We start from the raw sequence: 19,564 nt of genomic DNA, 5'->3' as shown, positions 1-19,564 counted from the left end.
CTAGCACCGGGCTGTGAGGGACGGCTCTGAAGGGAAGGTTCCAGTCAGTTCTGTCAGCCCCGCGCCCTCCCGAAGCCCCGCGCGCCGCCCCCGGGGCTCGGCAGCCGTTAGGAGCCGCCGGGCGCGAGGGGAGGCCGGCAGCAGCCCGGGAGCGCGGCCCGTCAGGGCGCACCCGCGGGGTGAGCGGCGCGGGGCGGCGGGCACGGGGCGCCCCGGCGCCATTTACTGGGCCCGGGGCCCTGGGGGGGGGGCTCCGGCAGCGCGGGGCCGGACGGGGGGGGGGAGGGAGGGGGTGCGGGGGGGTGAGGGCAGCTCCGGGCCCGCCGGGGGGCCGCGGGCGAGGCCCCCGCCTTACCTCCCGCGCCGCCGCCGAGCCCGAGCGGAGCCGAGCGCGGCCGAAGGGAGCCGAGCGCGGCCGAGCGGATCCGAGTGGAGCCGAGCGCCGCGCCCCGGACGCCGCTGCCCGCGGGTGGGGAGGCGGCGGCCCAGTTCCCTCCCCCGCCCTACAGCCCCGCACTCCCAGCGCGCGGCGCGGCCCCGCCCCCGCCGGCCCCGGCCCGCTCCCGCCATTGGTCCAGCCGACGCCACGCCCCCCGCCGCAGCCAATCCGCGGCTAAAGCCCCCCCCCCGCCGCTGCCGGCCCTAAAAAAGGTCACGGCGGCTCCCCCGCACGCCCCCCGATTGGCTGGGGCTTAAGCCCACGCCTCCGCTTTCCTACTGGCTCACGCGGCGTGCAATCTTCCCCCCCTCCGCCTCTCCGATTGGTCCGCAGCGCGCCTGCTCCTGGCGCTTCGCAGCGGCTAAGCGACGCGCGATTGGCTGCGGCGGAGAAACCCTCCTCTTCCCATTGGCCAGCGGGCCGCGTCCGCCCCGCCCCGCCCCGTCCCCGCCGCGCTGCCGCCCGGGCGGCCAGGCCGTGCTCCCCAAGATGGCGGCGCGCAGGGCGCTGAGGCCGCGCCGCCCTTAGGGGCTCCTGGGGCCGGCTCTGAGCCGCCGCTCCCGGCGGCAGGGGGGGCCCGGCACTCCCGGGCGGCCTGAGGGGAACCGCGGGGCGGCGCTGGGTGCTGGTGGCTGCGGCTTCCTGCCGGCCGGGGCGCCGGGACGCCGCGGTGAGGGGCCGTGAGGGGGCCGTGAGGCGCGGGGCGCTCGGGGGGGGCCGCGAGGGGCTCGTTGTGGTAATCGCTTTAATCGCAGAAGCGGCTCTTAGTTCGTAGAGGGGCGGTTTTTTTTTTTGGGGGGGGGGGCGGGGGGTGGTGGTTAAGCCGTTTAGCGCGTTAAAAATGAAAGTAACCGCTGCGGTTCTTCTTCCTTACAGGTTACAGAGCTAGCGACTGATCGGTAAGTGAGGGGGGAGCGTGTAGGTGCGGTACCGAGCCGTGCTGCGGGCTCTGGGAGTGGTTCTGAGTAGCTGCTCGCTTATTTATAAGTGATAGAAGTCGTATTGGTCATTTCCTTATTTATAAACAACAAGTTGTGTTGATCATTCGTTTATAAATAATAGAAGTTGTATTGGTTATTCGCTAATTTATAAATAACTGAAGTTGTATCGATCATTTATTTGTAAATAACAGAAATTGTATCGGTCATTTCCATATTTATAAATAACAGAAGAGGTATTGATCATTCACTTCTGTGTAACTACCAGCAGTTGTATCGCTCTATCACTGATACCATAAAACATGAAAGTTCTTCACAAACCAACCTGGCACAAAGGTGGTTTCCTTTCTTCTGAAAAAGAAACTTTTTGAAGTTAAGGGAGAGAGGCATATTACCCAGGCACTTTTTTTTTTTGGCAGTTTGTGTGGTCTTTCATCCATTTTCAGAAGGAAAACATCTGGAAAATTAAACAGCTTAATTTTAACGAGCTTGCGCTCTGGTCTTCCGCCAGCTGTTTTGCTTAGAGCAAGTCTGTTGCATCATATTTTAATCAGCATTTCTTACTGGAAGCTTTGCCGGTGACTACGTGCACGGTAATTTGTGTGTAGTACCTGCACAGTTTATTGAATTACGATAAAAAGAGACTTGTGCCTGAGACAAGTGAAAGTGCCAAGACAGGCTTCATTCTCTCTTTAAATTGTGGCACGGCTGAACGTCAGTCACAGCTCAAATACCAGAAAGCTGTTTGCAGAGCAACGTGGTGCCAGTGTAGATACGTGAAATGCTGATCAACGTAGGAAAATGGATGCGCTGCGTGTAATCAGCTGCCTTGTTTTAGGGGGGATTTTTGATGATGCCTTACCATTCAGGCTCACAATAGTTGTCTTAATTCTGTATGTGACAGAACGGTAATTTGGTACCATTTTTTCTTCAAGTAACCCAAGTACAGATCACTTCAAAAAGTTTTTTGGCAGTGATTGCTGCTATCTTACCATCCAGTTATATTCAAGAAACCAGCTGGATGTTTCAATTGCCGTTCAGACTGACCTAATGTGTGTGTCCTAATTACGAACAGCGATTCGATTTTGTGCCCCCACCCCAACTTTTGAAATCTTGCTGCTACCATCGTTGGATTGTTTTTCCTTATCTTGTGGACAAAGTGAGCGAAAGCTGTTCTATTGACAACTAGCAAATATTTTCTGTAAGGCATTCTCAAAGGTTCTTAATTAAACAAGTAATAGCAAAAATAACCTATTTCTGTTTTTTGAACTGTAGCTGCGCTATGTGGGGAAGATAAGGGCGAGGTTAAATATGACTTATCTTTAAGCACAGAAAAAACATCCCTCCGTTTTTAAAGAAATCCTTTTTGCTTTTCTTAAAGGATCTGAAGCTACTCACCGGAGACTTCTTTTCTGAAAATTTATCAAGCAAGAACAATTCTGTTTTAATAAATGAAGGAGAACAAAGAAAACTCCAGCCCTTCTGTAAACTTGGCAAACCTGGACCATACAAAGCCATGCTGGTACTGGGATAAGAAGGATTTGGCACATACACCTTCGCAGCTAGAAGGGCTTGATCCAGCTACGGAGGCACGATACCGCAGGGAGGGGGCCAGATTCATATTCGATGTGGGAACGCGTTTAGGGCTGTATCCTTTAAACTCGTGGTAGCATGAAAGGTATTGACGAACGGGGGTTTTAAGAATAAAAGATAAATAACATTATATGCGTAGTTAGTTGTTCAAATGTTTCTTTAACGTGATCAAAAATCATTTTGAGCTTAAATGCCTTTTGATGTAATGTGTTTCTACATAGTTCTTAGCCATTCCTTGGATAGTGAAGGTTTCATCTGAAGCCCTTGGGCAATAGAGAAGTCAGGGGATACAGTCTTGCTAATTATGGATACTCAGGCTGTTTCCAGATGTGGTCTTTTATCACATGAATCTATGTCATTTCTCAAATTTTGATTTTTCCATTCATTTTTCTACATATTTTGCCTCTGGAGATTCTAACATATTCCCACCTTCCCCCTCCCTGTCCTTTTTATTTTGTTCAGGTTCAGATTTACAGCTCTGTATATGTTTAAGTAGTTTTTCCCTGCTGTCTCACTTTCTCATAGACTGCCGCTTAAACTTTTTGTTTCCTGCCTTTTTGGTACTTCTCTTAATCTCCTGAGTTCTTTGTTTAACCTGGTGAAGACGAAATTTTCCATTTCTCCTTAAAGAGAAGAGTACAGAGCACGTTCGGATTTTCGTTGCCTTTCTAGTTGTGAATAATTAGTAACCATTTTCCACAGTAACGTTTTTCAGGCAAAGTGATTGTTCTTCTGTTCCTTCGCGTACCTACCACTGGTTTTGACCTTTTTTGAAGCAGGTGTGGTTTATCATGTGGATGACCATGCATGGAGGTGATCAGGGCTTTGCATGCTTCCAATAAATGCTTTAGATATCAGCTGTATCTGGGTTAAATCATAGTATTTACACAGTCTTAGGGGGTTTTGTAGCTTTTTTTCCTAAAGCTACTGTTTTACTTGAGTGTTTTTTATCAGGTCACTGAATGGATAATTACCTGAGGTACTTGGTATAGCAGGTTGCGTCTTTTCCTTTGTATATGTTTGGGTTTGAATTTGTTTTATGGCTTGTTTGAAATTCCTTATTCTGCACCACAGACACTATGATACTCTAGCAACTGGCATAATTTATTTCCATCGGTTTTATATGTTCCATTCCTTCAAACAATTCCCGAGATATGTAAGTATTTACAATATTGATTGCTTAATACTGTGATTACACGAACCGTGGGCTATTTGAAGTAACAAGTCGATTGGGTACTACTGCTAGCTGCGACTCTGGATGATGAAAAACAAATATTTTATCTTTTAATCACCACAGCTTAAAATATGCTGCACCTGCTTGCTTATTTATACATTTTCATTTGTGGTTGGGAATGTGTTTATATTGACAGTGTGGTTATGTCTTGCTGATACTGTTCTTTAGAAGAAGTAAGAGGTAAGAGTTCTGGCACTGTTGTATGGCTAAAAGAAAAAAAAAGTGGAATTACCAACCAAAAACTGCTTAATAGACAGTGCTAAAACAAGACAAATTCTGCTTTGGGTGTCTAACCATGAAATAAAGTTACATAAAATGGACAGTCCTCAAAATTCTGTCTTTTGCTTTGAGAAAGAAAAGCTTAAATTAACACTGTAATAATATTAAAAATTAATACGCTTATTAAGTCTTTTCTGGGAAACTTCTATGGATCTGTTATTAGAAACTGCCAGTGCTTTAACAATGCTATACTGTATTGCATGTCCAGATGCAGATAACTTTCTGAAAGCACTTTCTTTTTTAGGTGACAGGAGCCTGCTGTCTCTTTCTGGCAGGAAAAGTTGAAGAAACACCTAAGAAATGTAAAGATATAATTAAAACAGCCCGTAGCTTGCTAAATGATGTACAGTTTGGACAGTTTGGAGATGATCCAAAGGTAAAAAATAATAATAATTTAAAAAAAAATTCATGTTGAAGTAGATTTTATCCTATTGTACTCCAGCAAAGTGACATTCCTTAGAACAGTGGCTGATTTTTAGTTGTTCCAAATTGCACATTCAACATGTGTTTGTGGCTCTTTTGGGTAAGATGGTAGGTAACTATGAAAATAATTCTTGCTAATACAAGTAGTTTTGGAAGCCTACTGCAGTAAACGTTGGTATAAAACGTTTACATTTGATTTCACGTGACTTCTGGTGTTACTTTGCAAATTAAACTTGAGAAATTGTGGACAGAACTAGAAATGCTATCAAGACCACATTAAAAGTGCCAAGTATGATTTGTGGTCTTGAGAAAGAATAGCAAATCCTAAGTCAAATAAGAGAGCATCATCTTTAAAGTATCAAGTTTCCTGTTTAAGCTTCTTTCAAAATTGTTATGAGTGGCTTATTACAAGTGCAGGAAAGATATAAAACTCCAGGAAGAAATGTGGTGGGAGTATTTTTTGTTGTAGTTTTGTGTATTTGACACTTTTATGCTGTATCTCTTTCGGTTCTTTGTTCCATGTAGGAAAAGGAATTCTAAACATCACTTCTACCCTTCTGCCCAAAATAAATATGAGGAGTATCTGGGTTTAAAATAGTCTTTAAGTTGGAGAGGTTTCTGTTCTCCTTGGAGACAAACTCTAATCAAGCAGAAGCAGACAAACATGTTTGCCTGGAGATGCTCTGTAGTCATACTTCATAGCAGCGTAAAATATTTGTGAGTGAAAAAAGGAATAATATTGTGGTTACCTTGTTTTGTGCTCTAGGAAGAAGTGATGGTCCTTGAAAGAATTTTACTACAAACAATAAAGTTTGATTTGCAAGTGGAACATCCGTACCAATTTCTTCTGAAGTATGCCAAACAACTCAAAGGTAAAATATTACAGGGTGCTGCAATGCCAGTTCTTAACATTTGGCATTTAATTTACATTAACAGAACAAGAGTATTCTTTTCCAAGCTATTTGTCCTTTCTGATAACTTTATTTCTTACAACTTTCCTTGCTGTTTTTCAGGAGACAAAAATAAAATTCAAAAACTGGTTCAAATGGCATGGACATTTGTCAATGACAGGTAAGGTACTGCTAGGAAACCTTTTAAAAGTTGAATAGTTACTGTTGCTTACTTTATTCTTGGTTTAGATATTTCTGACGTTTCTTTGCGCTTATATGTTTTCAGCTCATAATGAGGATAGATGAGGTATTTCTCGATCTATGTATTCTTTAGATTTTTCTTTCCATCTTTCCCATGGTAGTTCTATTGAGCATGGAATCTAGGATGACTGCAGAAGTAGGCCAGGAGTCTATGGAGGGAAAAGGAAGAAGAGAAAAAAACAGATTTTGTAATACAGGGAAGCAGTAGCTTTGATTATGACGTGAACTTACTCAGTAGATGTCAATAATACCGATAATAGCAGTTATTTTAGCACCAGTTCTATTAAAGGCTATTTGGTGGATAACCTTCTGCAGTTTTTATAGCTTGATTTAAAACTTGCATCCAGATTGCTTGACAAGTTGCTTTACAATTTTGTGTTAGCTGTTTCTTTTTTTGTTTTTGTTTTGTGTTGTTTGGTATGTCTCTACATTTTATTGAAAAACATTTGGAAACTCTAAAATCTGAATTTGGGCATCATTCCCTACCCAGCCGAAATGCAGTGACAGCACACTTCAGTAGCAACGAACACGAATGCTGTATTTAGTTAACAGTAGAGGTGAGGCTGCAGTGGAACGCAGCTGCCCGCACTGGAATATAATGCTGTCTCTTCCCCCTCAACCACCTCTCCGCTCCCATGTAGTGTTAGGTTTTCTATTTTTGAACTCGAAACTCAGTGTTCATATGTGAAGCAAGCACATGCCCTTTGTGTTATGTGTATCTAAAATTGCCTCGTTTATTGGCAGCAGTAGAGCAGAAACACCTTAGTTCTGTAAACTTTTTATTTAATGTGGCCCTTTTTAGATTTCTCCGTTAAGTTTGTCTGAGAAGTTGAAGTGTGGGGGGAGTTGATACCTTGGTAATTCTGGCTGTTGTACATTAAAATTCTGTACTTCAACAATCAGAGTTATCTCCAGGTTTGTGGATTTTTTTTTTATTTTTATTTTATATTCCAGCCTCTGCACTACCCTGTCACTGCAGTGGGAACCGGAGATCATAGCTGTTGCAGTTATGTACTTAGCAGGCCGTTTGTGTAAGTTTGAGATACAGGAGTGGACATCAAAACCAATGTACAGACGGTGGTGGGAGCAGTTTGTCCAAGATGTTCCTGTGGATGTTCTGGAAGGTATGAAAAATACTTGCCACTAAAAGGGGAGTATTTAACTGTTTGATCTAGGGTCATATGTAAATGAAGATTGCTTTCTTTCTGGGTCTTAGTCAAAATAAACATGTAGAGTGTGCAGCCTAGGGCGTATGTGCTATGCCCTAACCAGACTTTTAATTGAACTTCTTATAAAAAACTCATTTACCTCTTCTGTAAAGGTTTTTTCCTCCTTTGGTGCTGTTCTTGTGTATGGATATTGGTTGGACGTGTAGTCTGACAGACGTTCAGCTGTTGGAAGAAGAATTTAATACCAGCCATTTACTTAGTTTCCTGAAACTTTTGTGGCTGGCCTATTTATAGAATCTTTGAATATCCCGGTGGGTAACCTTGTCGTAAAAGGAAGTTAAGTTGGTTAAACAGGACTTGCCCCTTGTAAACCCCTGGTGGTTATGACCAGTGACTGTGTATTTAGATGTGTGTGTCTTAACATATAGTCTTCTTTCACTCACTTTCTTGCTACGCTGTTATCCTGTTGCTATGCTGTTAACTGGCTTTCTAGGCACATGATCACGACATGCAGTGTACTAGTACCAAGACACTTAGTTGTTCTTCTCAAGAATGTGCATATACGACTGTACATTGTTCAGCACAGGCAGAAGAAAATCAGAAATGCAAGTATAAATTGAAAAATAGTCCATTTTTAAAAAATGCAATCCATAGTCATTATAACAAATAATATTTGCAATGAATTTTTCTGAAGTTTATATCAAGCAAAAAGCTGAGTTGATTATTGTGTATTAAATATTCACTTGTACATTATGGGTGTATAATGTCATTGGATTTTATTTATCTTTAAAGACATCTGTCACCAGATCCTGGATCTGTACTCCCAGGGAAAACAGCAAATGCCTCATCATACTCCTCACCAGCTGCAGCAGCCACCATCTCTTCAGTCTACTCCCCAGGCACCTACAGTACAGCAATCACAGCAAGCACAGGGTTCAGAGCAATCACAGACTCAGCAGCAAAAAGAGTCACAACAGTCATCGCAGCAGCAGCAGCAGCAGCAGCAAACACAAGCACAACAATCTAAAAAGCCCTCTCCCCAGTCAAGCCCTCCTAGAAATATTAAAAGACCAGCGGTAAGTTTAACTTTGAACTTTACCTTGCCTTTTATTTTCAAGCTGACCTGATCTCCCTTTTATTTAAAGGCCGTGGTGCAGCAGACCTGTTTGCTTTAAGAATGAGCCTGGTAGTTAGTTTTTTATGGTGGACTTCAGTTGATTGTATGGCAAGTACATTAGTATAGAACACCCTTGACAGTTCTGGCATAGTACATTCTTATTTCACGTGGGTCAAAACTGACTCAGCAGACTTTCAAGTCAGCATGAACTACTAAGGTTCATGGTTCCGTGCCATCAAAATCTGTTGGTTTTGCTATTGAGCAGGCTTAATTAAGGAAGGGTCTCTTAGAGTAGCAATATGCACAATGAAGACGTTAATTGGACTTCTTGGTCTTTAATAAGTCTTTAATAATGTGAAAAAAAAAAAAGAAAACACTTCTAAAAGTATGAAAAATTCTTAGAAAAAGTCCTTCAAAATAATTGAATAGAAGCCCTTAAATACTTCATGCGTTGAAGCGTCACTTTGTATTATCACCTCACCACTGAAATCAAGAAACTTCACGAGCAATTCGATAATATCCTAAGTTGCCCATGTGCTTTTCTATAGTCATCAAGGCCAAGCAAAGCTTTTAAACCTTTACCTACACTTTTTGTGTTTAACTTCTGAGTTGTCCAAAGAAGTGTTACGGTGTTACTCAAATCTTCTTGCATGTACCTAGTGAGTGTTTTTGGAAGTAAACTGATTGGAAGAAGTCCACTGAGGAAATACACTTTTGTCCAGCTTTTACAGCTTTTGCTCTTACTTATTTTAACTACTGCATGCCCGAAATAGAGAACAAATATAAAGAGGAAAAAAAAAAAAGGAAGCAATAAATGATGTAATGAAGTGGGATTGGAAGAATGAAGCATGTTCATAATGGCAGACTCCTGAAAAAGAGAAAAGTGACTTTCTAAAACCGTGGTCTTTACAAGATACAGCCTACTACTAGAAGAAAAAACCTTCACTGCAATATATAGTTAGTGAACTGAATACTTGCTTTATAGTTATTCAGGATAGAAAGCTGGTAACATGATAAAGAGCTTGAAAACTGGGAGAGCTCTTTCTCTACAGTATGTATTGGTTTGCATACTTTTTCTACCATCAGCACAAACTCTGCTCGGGTTGTCAGATCAGTAGGGCAGGGAACTCTTTTCCTCCTTTTATTCAACAAAAATGTCTGGGACAGTTTGGCAGATTAGAAACCATAAACAGCAATTAGGATTTTTCTGTGTGTTTCCATCTGATTGAAAGTTGTTGGGAATGCTTGTTCCAAAGCTCTATGCTTACAGCACTACTGATTATACCCCATCCCATGTGTTAATGAATTATCTCACAGGAAAAAAAGCAATGCCTTTTGCACGAACAGTATCTGTTGATCTTTAACAATGCCCTCTGGTCAAGCCCTCAGAGCCTCTTAGCTTTTCTTAGAGTTTGAGGTGCACCATCTCATAATTAAGGAAGCAAATAATACAGATAAAAAGGTAAGCCTGATACAGTGCAGACATCCAGAACAACTATAAAATAAAGGGTGACTCACAGGACTTTGTGCTGTTTTCCTACAAAACAGCAAAATTTGAGGAAAGCAAATATGATGATCTGAACTAATTCTTTCTCCAGAAAACAACGTGGGAGAACAAGATGTGTAGTGTTTGAAAGATGTACTTGGTGCTTCTAAGATGTTCTTTGGTTAGATGAGCCATAAACCTTTTAAAAAATGTTTGCCTCCTTCTATAAATAGCGCTTTGCATGACTTCTCCTCCAGTTTGTATAGAATATAAATATACTTTGTTACTGGAGGCCAGATTTTCCATTTACATGAACTCCTATAACTCCATTATCTTTTACGGAGCCAAGATACTTTAAAGCAGCTGAGGCATTGGCCCATGACTTACAAGCCCTTACCAGATGTCTAAAGCATCTGCACATCCTCTGCATCTCTGGTGGTGAAGAGCACTTGAATGTTCAGTTGACTTCACTAAAAATATACTCATGAATCATTGGATAGTTTAGATTGATTAAACTAAGAATTATTAGTGGTAACAATTTTAATGCATGTAAAAACAGCACTAAAAGAACAGTTCCATTATTATGTGGATTAAGCTTGTTAAGAAAATATTAAATAACAATTAGCATGCTAATAAATAAGTAATTTTGGCTCAGGGTTGTCATGTCTGGAGCACTAGAAACTACAATACGATGCAAAGATAAAAAAAAAAAGCTCATCTCTATTTTAGCAACTGCCATTATTAGAGAAGTGATAGACTTTGGTTTTGTTGCTTGACTTTTTTTAAAGGTAAGGTAAAGCGTAAGGTAAAAACTCATTTTTGTTTTTCTGTCCCATGAGCTGTTTTGTGTTTGGCTCCAGCTGCTTGTGCCATATTACTGGTGGTGCACCTCAGTGACATTATTTTCTGAACACCGTTCCGTGTCCACAAATGCACAATAACTAAATTGCTTCCACTTGAATTAATCAACTGACTTCACAGGTTGAGTGATTTATTGGAAATTCTGCCAGTAAGTAATGGGGTCTTGTATTTGTTTGAAAGAGCAAGGGTATTTGATGTTTTCAGTTTTGTAAACAAGGAATTTAGTGCTAGAAAATGGGGAAAAGGCCGGCTGAGTAAAACGAAAGCATCAAATGAGTCTATGAGAGTCAGCAAGAAAATTGTGTATGTTTGGAATGGAAGAATGAAGATTGTCCTTAAAAAGTTGAAAAGCAGCCAGAAGGTGACCGGAGATGAGTTGAATTGACTCTCAAAGCAGTCCAGGAACAAGGTGGTCTTAAGCAGGCCTCAGGTGCCTTTGTACTGGACAGCAGAAGTCTTGAGAACACCCAGCACAATTAAGGGGAATTTGTTGTTCAAATCGGAGTGAAATGTCAGTCCCGTCTTCCTGCGGAATCTGAAGTGGTGGGAACTGAGCAACAGCTGGGGAAGGTAAAACCACTAGACCTAAATAGTCCCTGTAATAAAACACCCTTTCATTTAAAAGGCACACGCTTTCATTCAGAAGTTATGTACCCTTCTGACTTTTATCCCAATTTTAAATACGTTTGTGCATAATTTTGATCAGGTTTTCAGCTTTTCTTTAACTAGCCATCTCAGTTGGACTAAGTAAGCTGGAAAGATTTCTCGTATTCCCTTGTCTGTGGTGTTAAAAAAGAAACCAACCAACAACTTGTGATCAGAAGGATGACGTGAAGTTTTGTGGGTTTTGCTCAGTGTGCATTTTTTTTGTTCCTGGCATAATATTTGGCTTTTATACAGAGCTTTCCATCTAACGGCTTCTGAATGGTATTACACAGAGCAATACTTTCACTGTCCTATCCTTTTAAATAAAGTGTAAAGGCCTGCAGGGATGTTGACAAGGGTCAAACAACAGGTCAAAGCAGAATCAGGACCAGAGGCCAAGTCTCTTGTTCTCAGCTCAGCAAGTAATACACTGGCCCGCGATGTACGTGCAGCAGATGCTAAATAGATTAAATGCGATGTAATACTCAACCATGAGAACAACAGGAAATCCTCAATCTAAAATAGCTGCAATTTTTTTCAGTCTTCGTTCTTCAAGTGAAGTTGGGCTTTCCCAAGGTGGTTTGATTTTGTTCAGTGTTTGCACTACGTCTTGCTAAAGAGGCTGTGCATTAATAACCTTCTAATAAAAATAGGAGAATAAATAAAGGGTTTCCCTGAATCCTTTTAGGAGAGGGACAAGGATACTGCTGCTGAGTTGGAAATTGGTTCTGGTTTAGTCAGATTTGTATAAAAGCTCTTCAACAGGCTATCAGTTGTTTCCTGTTTGGCTTGCTTTTTCAAATTTTAAAATGCTTTGTATTGCAATAGTTGACTTGTTTCCATCTCTTTTTTTTTTTTTTAAACAGGCTGTGTCTCCAAAAGAAGAAACAAAGACAACAGGTAAATGTTAACATTCAATTTTTGTCATTTTATGTAACAAAATTATTGTCTTAGGCAGTTCTAAGCTATTTTGATACTAATGCTGCATCTTTAATTGTGTACTGTCAGATTTGTAAAACGTTCCTAGCTTAAAAACTTGTAAAAATGGAGTATAACGGTGCCCCAAGAATCCCTTAAGACAGTTTACACTTAGTAAGCATCTTGCTAAACTACGCAACTCTCAACGTACAACTCCAAGCATTAATTGGACTAAGTTTAGCAAGCTGTGGGACCTTGAAACGACGGAAGGTACCGTGCCATTGAATGCCTGCACTAGTACGTCTGTTGGTAACCAGTGACACTTGTAACTGGCTGTTGTAAAAGGCATCTTACAGCAATACACAATCTAACTTAAGAGATGTTTCACTGCAGCGTCACATCTTTTGGTATGGAGGTGCTTTTTTTTTTTTTTCCTTCTGCTGTTTTGGAGCAACTTATTTCAGGATAGCTAGGATTAATTCTGTAACCTTTCCTAAGTAATTTTGGCACTTCTCCCTTTTGGGCTCTGCAGACAGATTCCAGAGAACTCTCTCTTCTCCCTCCTCTCTCCCATGTAACTGCCTTTTTTCTTTTGTTTTCTATTTATTTTCTTTGTGGTTTTTGGATACATGTTCCCTGATTTTAGCAGAACATAACAGTTCAGCCTCTCATGAGGTTTACTTTAACTCTTTTAAAGTTCAATCTCTTTGCTAGAAAATGTGCGTGTGTGCATCTGTGCATTCATACTGTTATTGGGTCACTTTGTCTCCAGTTACAAAACGTGTAGCTTGAATTTGTATGCCCATGTTCTTTTGCGAGACTGGTGTGTGATGCCTGGTGCTACTTAATTTATACAAGGGTCTTGATTTCAGTTCTCTTTATTAAACATGCCTAATGTGTAATGTTTCCACTGCACTTTGCATAGAGTAATATGATGGATGGTAACTGTTAGAATGGGACTATATTTGGGCTCTGGAAAATACCGCAGAGCAATAGCTAATTAGGAACTTGCAAATGTTTTTCAGAACCACCACCACCATCTAAAATTCCTAAAATTGAAACTTCACATCCACCAATACCTCCTGCACACCCACCTCCAGGTAAGCTTTTATTTTCTAAAACAAATTTACTCTTGCAGTTAATCTTTCATTCATACGGTTGTAGTGACCTTGGGGGAGGGGTTGTTGCCTTGATTAATCAGCTTGGCAAGTAAAAGCATTAGGTAGATAAGCTCTAGAGGGAATTTCATTGTAGTAGCACAAGCTTTTCCAGACAGAAGCAAAAACGATGTGATAGGGATAAGACTATACTGTGTGGATGAGGGCAAAACAAAGCTCTGACTTTCAGAGGACTGGAAGAATAAAGCTAAATGTTGCTGGCAGGCAAAAAGTGGCTGACTAGCAGGCATAAGTCCTTTAAAGACCACAGAATGGCAGATGCCATACGATTACCAGCATAGCTTCCAACTGCCCTATAAAAGTCCTTCACGTTACATCTTTAATTCTTCAGGTGTGTAACTTCTGAACTTACAGGGGGATACTTCGCTGTGTCCCAGAAATGGCTTTTGTCTGCCAGAGAACTTGAACACTGCACGCATGCATTGCCTTTGCAAAAATGAACTCTACTGTTGTAAAAATGTGCTTCCAGCGTGTTGATGCATTAGTTGTCTTTCCACTGACCCTTAAATACGACATAAATATTTTACAGAACATGGTCCATAATGTAACTGTAGGATGGCAGCTTCTAACATGGAATTTGCAAGAGAGAAAAAGTGCTCTGAAATATAGTAGGACCATTTTTTCCTCATTTGTTAAAAACTAATTAAGAATGAAAGAGTTCTTCTAAAGACCATATTCATCATTCCATCAGTTGTTAAATATTGAATGCACATCTTAAATCCAGAGTGATACTGGCAATGAGCAAATGGAGAAATTACTGCCTGCTATAATTTAGGAGCTACAAGTTCTGGAATTTGTAGGTGCCACAGCCAGCATACCCACTTTGCATCATCTAATTATGTAGGTGTCCTAGCAGGCAATTTTGCTGTTAAAATTATGAGTGCTTAGACGAGCTAAAATCCTATTTAAGCAGGTAACTAACTTGTTCCCTTTGTTATCTGAAATTTTCCTCTTAACTTTTGGTTATACGAGCACATCGTTGTAGAAACACAAATACATTTGAAGAACAGCCTTTAGAGGCCATCTCTTGGCTTTTCAGGCTTTGAGGAAATAGCAGTTGAAAACTAAGAATGTTTATTGACCAAATGGGAAAAACAAAAAAGTACTGGAATGCTTAATTATCTCCAATTCTGTTTAGCTTTGTCAGTTTAGTTGTTACGTGTTACAGGAAATGCTCTCTATATATCGGCTTCTAATGACTTTTCTTAACTAGACAGTGTTTTAGATGGTTATTTATTACAAGTTGGATGTCAGGTGCCCAGAACGTTTTTGCTTGGACCTTTTAATACTGACCATATGACGATACAGAGATGTTGCCATTAGGTCAGTCTTCTTCCTGTAGAATTCCTTACTTCACAAAGTTGGTATTAAGAGGGGAAAATATATAAAGAAAAGACTGTTCAAAGCATATTCTTTCTGGAACTGGCCAAGTATAATTCTGCAGAATTCAGACTATTCAGTCTATGGTCAGGCTGGCATATACTGAGCTCCCTGAGGTTAATCAGCAGAACAAAGCTGATAAGATTCCGTGTCCCAGGTCTTAATTTATTCTCCTTTTAAAAAAATAAAAAATCTTTTTCTGTTAAAGACTTGAGACTTCGGCCTCTATTCTCAAATAATGTTTTACAACATGGGAAGCAAGTGAAGTGCAGGGAGTAATCCCAGGCCACTGCCTGGGACTATAAAAGGGGTAGAAGGGAGACATGGACTAAAGAAGATTGAAGGTCCGATCAAAAGATTTTTGGTATCTCGGGTCCCCTGATATTTTAAAATCTGCTAGCTGTGATTCTGTCCATCCAGTCTGCCGGTTTCTGCTGATTGTAGAAAGGCATTTAAATTATAAGAAAATAGTAATATGGAAGGAAAACATACGTAACTTTTAGAGTGGGAAAAGCTGGAATTTTGTTCTGCAGCTTGGTTATTTTCTAGTGATGTAACGAGGTCTGACTGGGTACCATGTGGCAGTCAGAGACTTAAAAAGTTGTTAACTGGAGGAAAATACAGAAGTATCCAGAAGTAATTGCCGCTGTCCTTCAGACAAATAAATGACATTTTCTTTTCCAGAGCGCAAGCCTCCTTTGACAACTGCAGTTTCGATGGGAGAAGCAGAGCAATCTACTACCGTGGACTCAGTAGACATGCCAAAGGTCCAGATTCCTCCCCCTGCTCACCCTGCCCCGGTGCACCAACCTCCACCTCTGCCTCATCGCCCCCCGCCCCCACCCCCCACCAGTTACATTACAGGGATGTCTACCACAAATTCGTACATGTCAGGGGAGGGTTATCAAAGCCTGCAGTCGATGATGAAAACAGAAGGACCAACTTACGGAGCTTTGCCTCCGGCCTACGGACCACCGGCTCATCTACCGTACCATCCTCACGTCTATCCTCCCAACCCGCCCCCGCCGGTCCCCCCGCCGCCCCCTACCTCGTTCCCTCCCCCCAATATTCCCCCTCCTACCCCCGGGTACCCGCCCCCCCCTACATACAACCCCAATTTCCCACCTCCCAGGCTGCCTCCGACTCACGCGGTACCCCCTCACCCACCTCCAGGGCTGGGGATGCCACCAGCTAGTTATCCCCCGCCCACTGTCCCCCCGGGCGGGCAGCCCCCCGTGCCACCTCCGATCCCCCCCCCCGGCATGCCCCCTGTAGCGGGACTCGGCCGTGCTACGTGGATGAGATAGCATGAGGTAACTTGCACGATGCCCCCGTACGCTGCCTAGGCAGGAGTAGCTAGCCAAAACCGACATTGTAAAGACGAGGAGGGTGATTTGTATAATTTAGATGAAGAAATGAGACCGTGAAATGAGGATTTAGATTATCTGTTTGCAGTATTGTTTATGGTGAGTTATATAGGCTTCTAGGTTATAATCAGCTTTGCAGTATCTATTCTAACTTTATACATTTGACTTAAGTTTAAATTGTCTGAGTTATTCCAGCACTGGATTACTTTGTACTAGCAAAAATGTTAACCAGCCATATTGGCTCAATTATATCAGTAAGAAGTAAATTTCCTTCTAGATATCAGTGCCTATTTTTGAGTATCAAAATAGCCAGATACCATGAAATTTCATCTATAAAAAGGAACTTCATTTTTCAGTAATAATTAAAAACAACACAATCTGAAGCATAAAAGCTACTTTATTTAAGAGAGATTCTGAATGCTAGCTGACTGGAATCATTTTGAGGTGTTTGCCTTGCTGATATTTTTGTTTTGGAATGTACTGGTATCTTAAAAGTATTGTATGTTTACACCTATTTGCAAATTCCTGTACATAATATATATATTTTCTAAGTGTGAAAGTCTGAATGTAACAACCTACTGTGATGTAAATCCTGGTTATAAATGGGACTAACTTCATTCGCATCTACCCAAATAAAATTGGTTCTGAATTTAGAGGGTTTTCAGGTTTTTCATTTTGGTTCAGAATCCGTAACTACGGTACTTACTGCAAGATATTTCAGCAGTTGTCTCCCAAGCCTTACTCATCAGTTTATTTAAAAAGAAGGTATTTTATTTTATTCAACTAGAAGTATACACTATCACAATCAATCTCTTACTTCATTTTTACTAAAATATTTCAAATGAATGTTTTACACACATTATCAAAAAAATTTGTACTAATACTTTCGCTCCCCAAAAAAGCCAGAGTGGTTCAATAATAGATAAAAACGCGTGCTAAGGTCTAAAGAATTTTGCTATGTACACAACAGCAGGTGCTAACTTTTCCAGTTCTTTGTAAATCATATACAGAAAATATAGCAGGGCTGTAAGATCACAGGTTTAACAGAAATCAAACTTTAAACTGATTTCTAAAGCAGCACAAATAGACTTTCCCCACATTATGAAAAATATACAATTTTATCACTTTACAGTCATGCACTTCGTTTGAAAAAGATCAGTAGTACTCTTCCCCCACAGTTTCTAAAAAGATAAAAGGTCACTTTAACACTGGTTTATTTTAATATCTAGTATTTGGATAAAAATGTGCCATTCTCAGACAAGGTTGTGCTCAGCAGTCTCACCAAGGCGCGAGGAGCCAGCTGCAGCTGGTTCCACCACAGTATTTCAGAAACTCAGGGAAACGCCGTTCACGTCCGTCCCTCCAACAAAAGCCAAGCGTGTGATTTTACTTCCCTTAAGCGAGCAAAGTCCGTTTGTGATCAGTGGATGCTTTCTCTGCCAGAGGACCGCAGAACCCAGGGCTTCACTCTTGAGGAAATGCCCTTGGACTTGCCCCAAATAGATCAATTCAATGGCTGCTATTGCAAGGGATGCTCCCCGCCAACTTAACGTACAAAGCTCCTCAGGTAGTTTTCACTGAAGACTCAGTGCGCGGGTAAGTGAATGTAAATATGCACATAAAACATCTTTTTAGCCAACTGAACATTTAGCACCCAAGTCATCCTGTAAAGTCATTGAGCGTCATTTTAATCCGGGAAGACACTTTAGAGCTCAAAGGGAGCTAAGTATGAAGAGTAGCAAGCCAAAAAAGACCCCAAACAGTGACACCCCAACACACAGCACTGTCGTGTTCTTCTGCAAAATCAACAATGCACATCTTGCACTGAAGATCTGTGCTGCCAAGCAGACTCATCAAAAAACCAATCTTCACCCTAAGAGGCTGTTCAACTGAACCACTGCCTACCCTGTGAACTGGCTCTAGGCTCTGCAGCACTAATGGACCTCAATTACGGTGCTGTCCTTTGTGCACGTGCTCTGCAGGTGGAATAAAAGCTTTGCTTAAAGTCATTGAAAAGATTTTGAGAGAAATTTGATACAGGGAATATTGGAACAAGAATTACATAGCTGGCAAGGCTCGTAATCTGATTAGCATAGCTCTTGTCTCGTTGAGAGGACTTGCTAGTCTAATATACTCCTAAAATAGCAAGCACGTCATCATCACAATTAACTCCCTAAAAGTGCTGGCATGTTTGTGTTGCTTTAGTTAAAAGTCACTGACGTAAATTAACCTTGTTCCCAAAATGATTGAATTCTCTGCTTAATCCAGAGATTAGATACCAAGAAAATTAAAATGGGCTTTCAAGCAAATACAGGCAAAAGTAACCCCGTGTTACACATTACACGTTAAGGAAGAGTGATGCCTCCTGTTTGTACCACCTCTCCTGGTAGGAAAATCCTAAGGCATAAATTGTACAGGAGGACAAAACAATGAATGGTGACTAGAAACTGGAGGTCAAAACAAAAACAAAGAGGAGGAAATCAGGATGCGTCTGAAGATACTGTACGTTAAAGGAGAGTCATTGTCCAGAATAGATTTTTCCAGACTACACTGGCTATAAATAGAATACTAGAGCTAGAGTTAGCTAGCTCAGTACTTGCTGACTGAACAACAGTGAGAGATAAACTACTGGGTGAGTGTGTGTCTGTGTTCTGGAGGAGGTTCTTGATTTTTTTGTTGTTTTTATTTTTATGTCTGTACTGAATAATGAAATGGTTCTTACTGGCTGGTACGTATTTTGTTTGTATTCCGGCTCTATTTTTTGTTGGTTACAGATTAAAGGCTCTGACACTGCAAATTCTTTACCCACACAGCTAGTTACGCTATATACCATGGGAACAAGTCTCTATTTCATTCATATCTTGCAGCACAGGCCCCTTGGTATCGTATCAGTGCTCCTTATTAATATGATAAGACACGTCAAGAACTCAGCTGGTAGAACAAATTAAGAATTTCTCCAGCTAATTCAGCTGTGGCTGTGACTGAGTCTTAGAAGAACAAAAACAAAGTGACGGTGTTTGAGGTCATTAAATCTTCCAGCTAATCACTAAAATTGATGCAACATTTGAAGAGGAGGCTTTGATCTTTACACATATCCGTCTTTAACATTATTTTACAGCAATGAATTTAATAACCAAGTTCAGCTTCCTTGGACTAATGGGAAAGATGGGAAAGAACATTGAATGGAACACGGGGACAGCCGCTGTGACAACTTGGAAAAGAAGGGGGGAGGTCAAATTCTTACAACTATAGAAGCAGCTACTCCACAATAGCAAAGTATGTCCCATTGTTTTATATACAACCGTTTGAAGAAGGAAAAACCCACTTGTTTTGGTTCATTAACAAAAATAAAGCTTGAATGGCAGGAAGTAGTCTCAACTGACAGC

At 41.3% G+C, this 19,564-nt stretch overlaps 2 protein-coding genes across 5 annotated transcripts in view; one reads left to right on the top strand and one right to left on the bottom strand.

The window, feature by feature from the left end:
- Positions 1–523, bottom strand: part of SETD3 (SET domain containing 3, actin histidine methyltransferase) — a 60,361-nt gene extending 59,838 nt beyond the window's left edge. Inside the window, exon 1 of one of the 2 annotated variants that reach the window (XM_040559944.1) lies at positions 356–523. The gene's annotated coding sequence lies outside the window, so the exon portion shown is untranslated. The remainder of the gene's footprint in view (positions 1–355) is intronic. The other variant, XM_040559949.1, reaches the window with a different exon arrangement.
- Positions 157–16,828, top strand: CCNK (cyclin K). 3 transcript variants are annotated; one of them, XM_040559953.1, is made up of 13 exons: positions 873–1,109; positions 1,316–1,338; positions 1,797–1,970; positions 2,759–3,025; positions 4,045–4,126; positions 4,728–4,859; positions 5,673–5,778; positions 5,920–5,977; positions 7,012–7,181; positions 8,019–8,302; positions 12,202–12,235; positions 13,279–13,353; positions 15,496–16,828. In XM_040559953.1, exons 4-13 carry the CDS (start codon positions 2,829–2,831, stop codon positions 16,116–16,118), a joined length of 1,761 nt encoding a protein of 586 aa, XP_040415887.1. In that variant the 5' UTR covers positions 873–1,109; positions 1,316–1,338; positions 1,797–1,970; positions 2,759–2,828; the 3' UTR covers positions 16,119–16,828. The 3 variants fall into 3 exon arrangements, with proteins under 3 accessions (XP_040415888.1, XP_040415887.1, XP_040415886.1); XM_040559954.1 differs by lacking the exons at positions 873–1,109; positions 1,797–1,970 and adding an exon at positions 157–179; XM_040559952.1 differs by lacking the exon at positions 1,797–1,970.
- Positions 16,829–19,564: the final 2,736 nt, after the last annotated feature.

The sequence above is a fragment of the Cygnus olor genome, chromosome 5 (genome assembly GCF_009769625.2).
Source record: "Cygnus olor isolate bCygOlo1 chromosome 5, bCygOlo1.pri.v2, whole genome shotgun sequence".
NCBI classification, from domain to species: domain Eukaryota; kingdom Metazoa; phylum Chordata; class Aves; order Anseriformes; family Anatidae; genus Cygnus; species Cygnus olor.
Note: the sequence above shows the minus strand (reverse complement) of the source record. Positions and strands in the feature narration are given on the sequence as shown.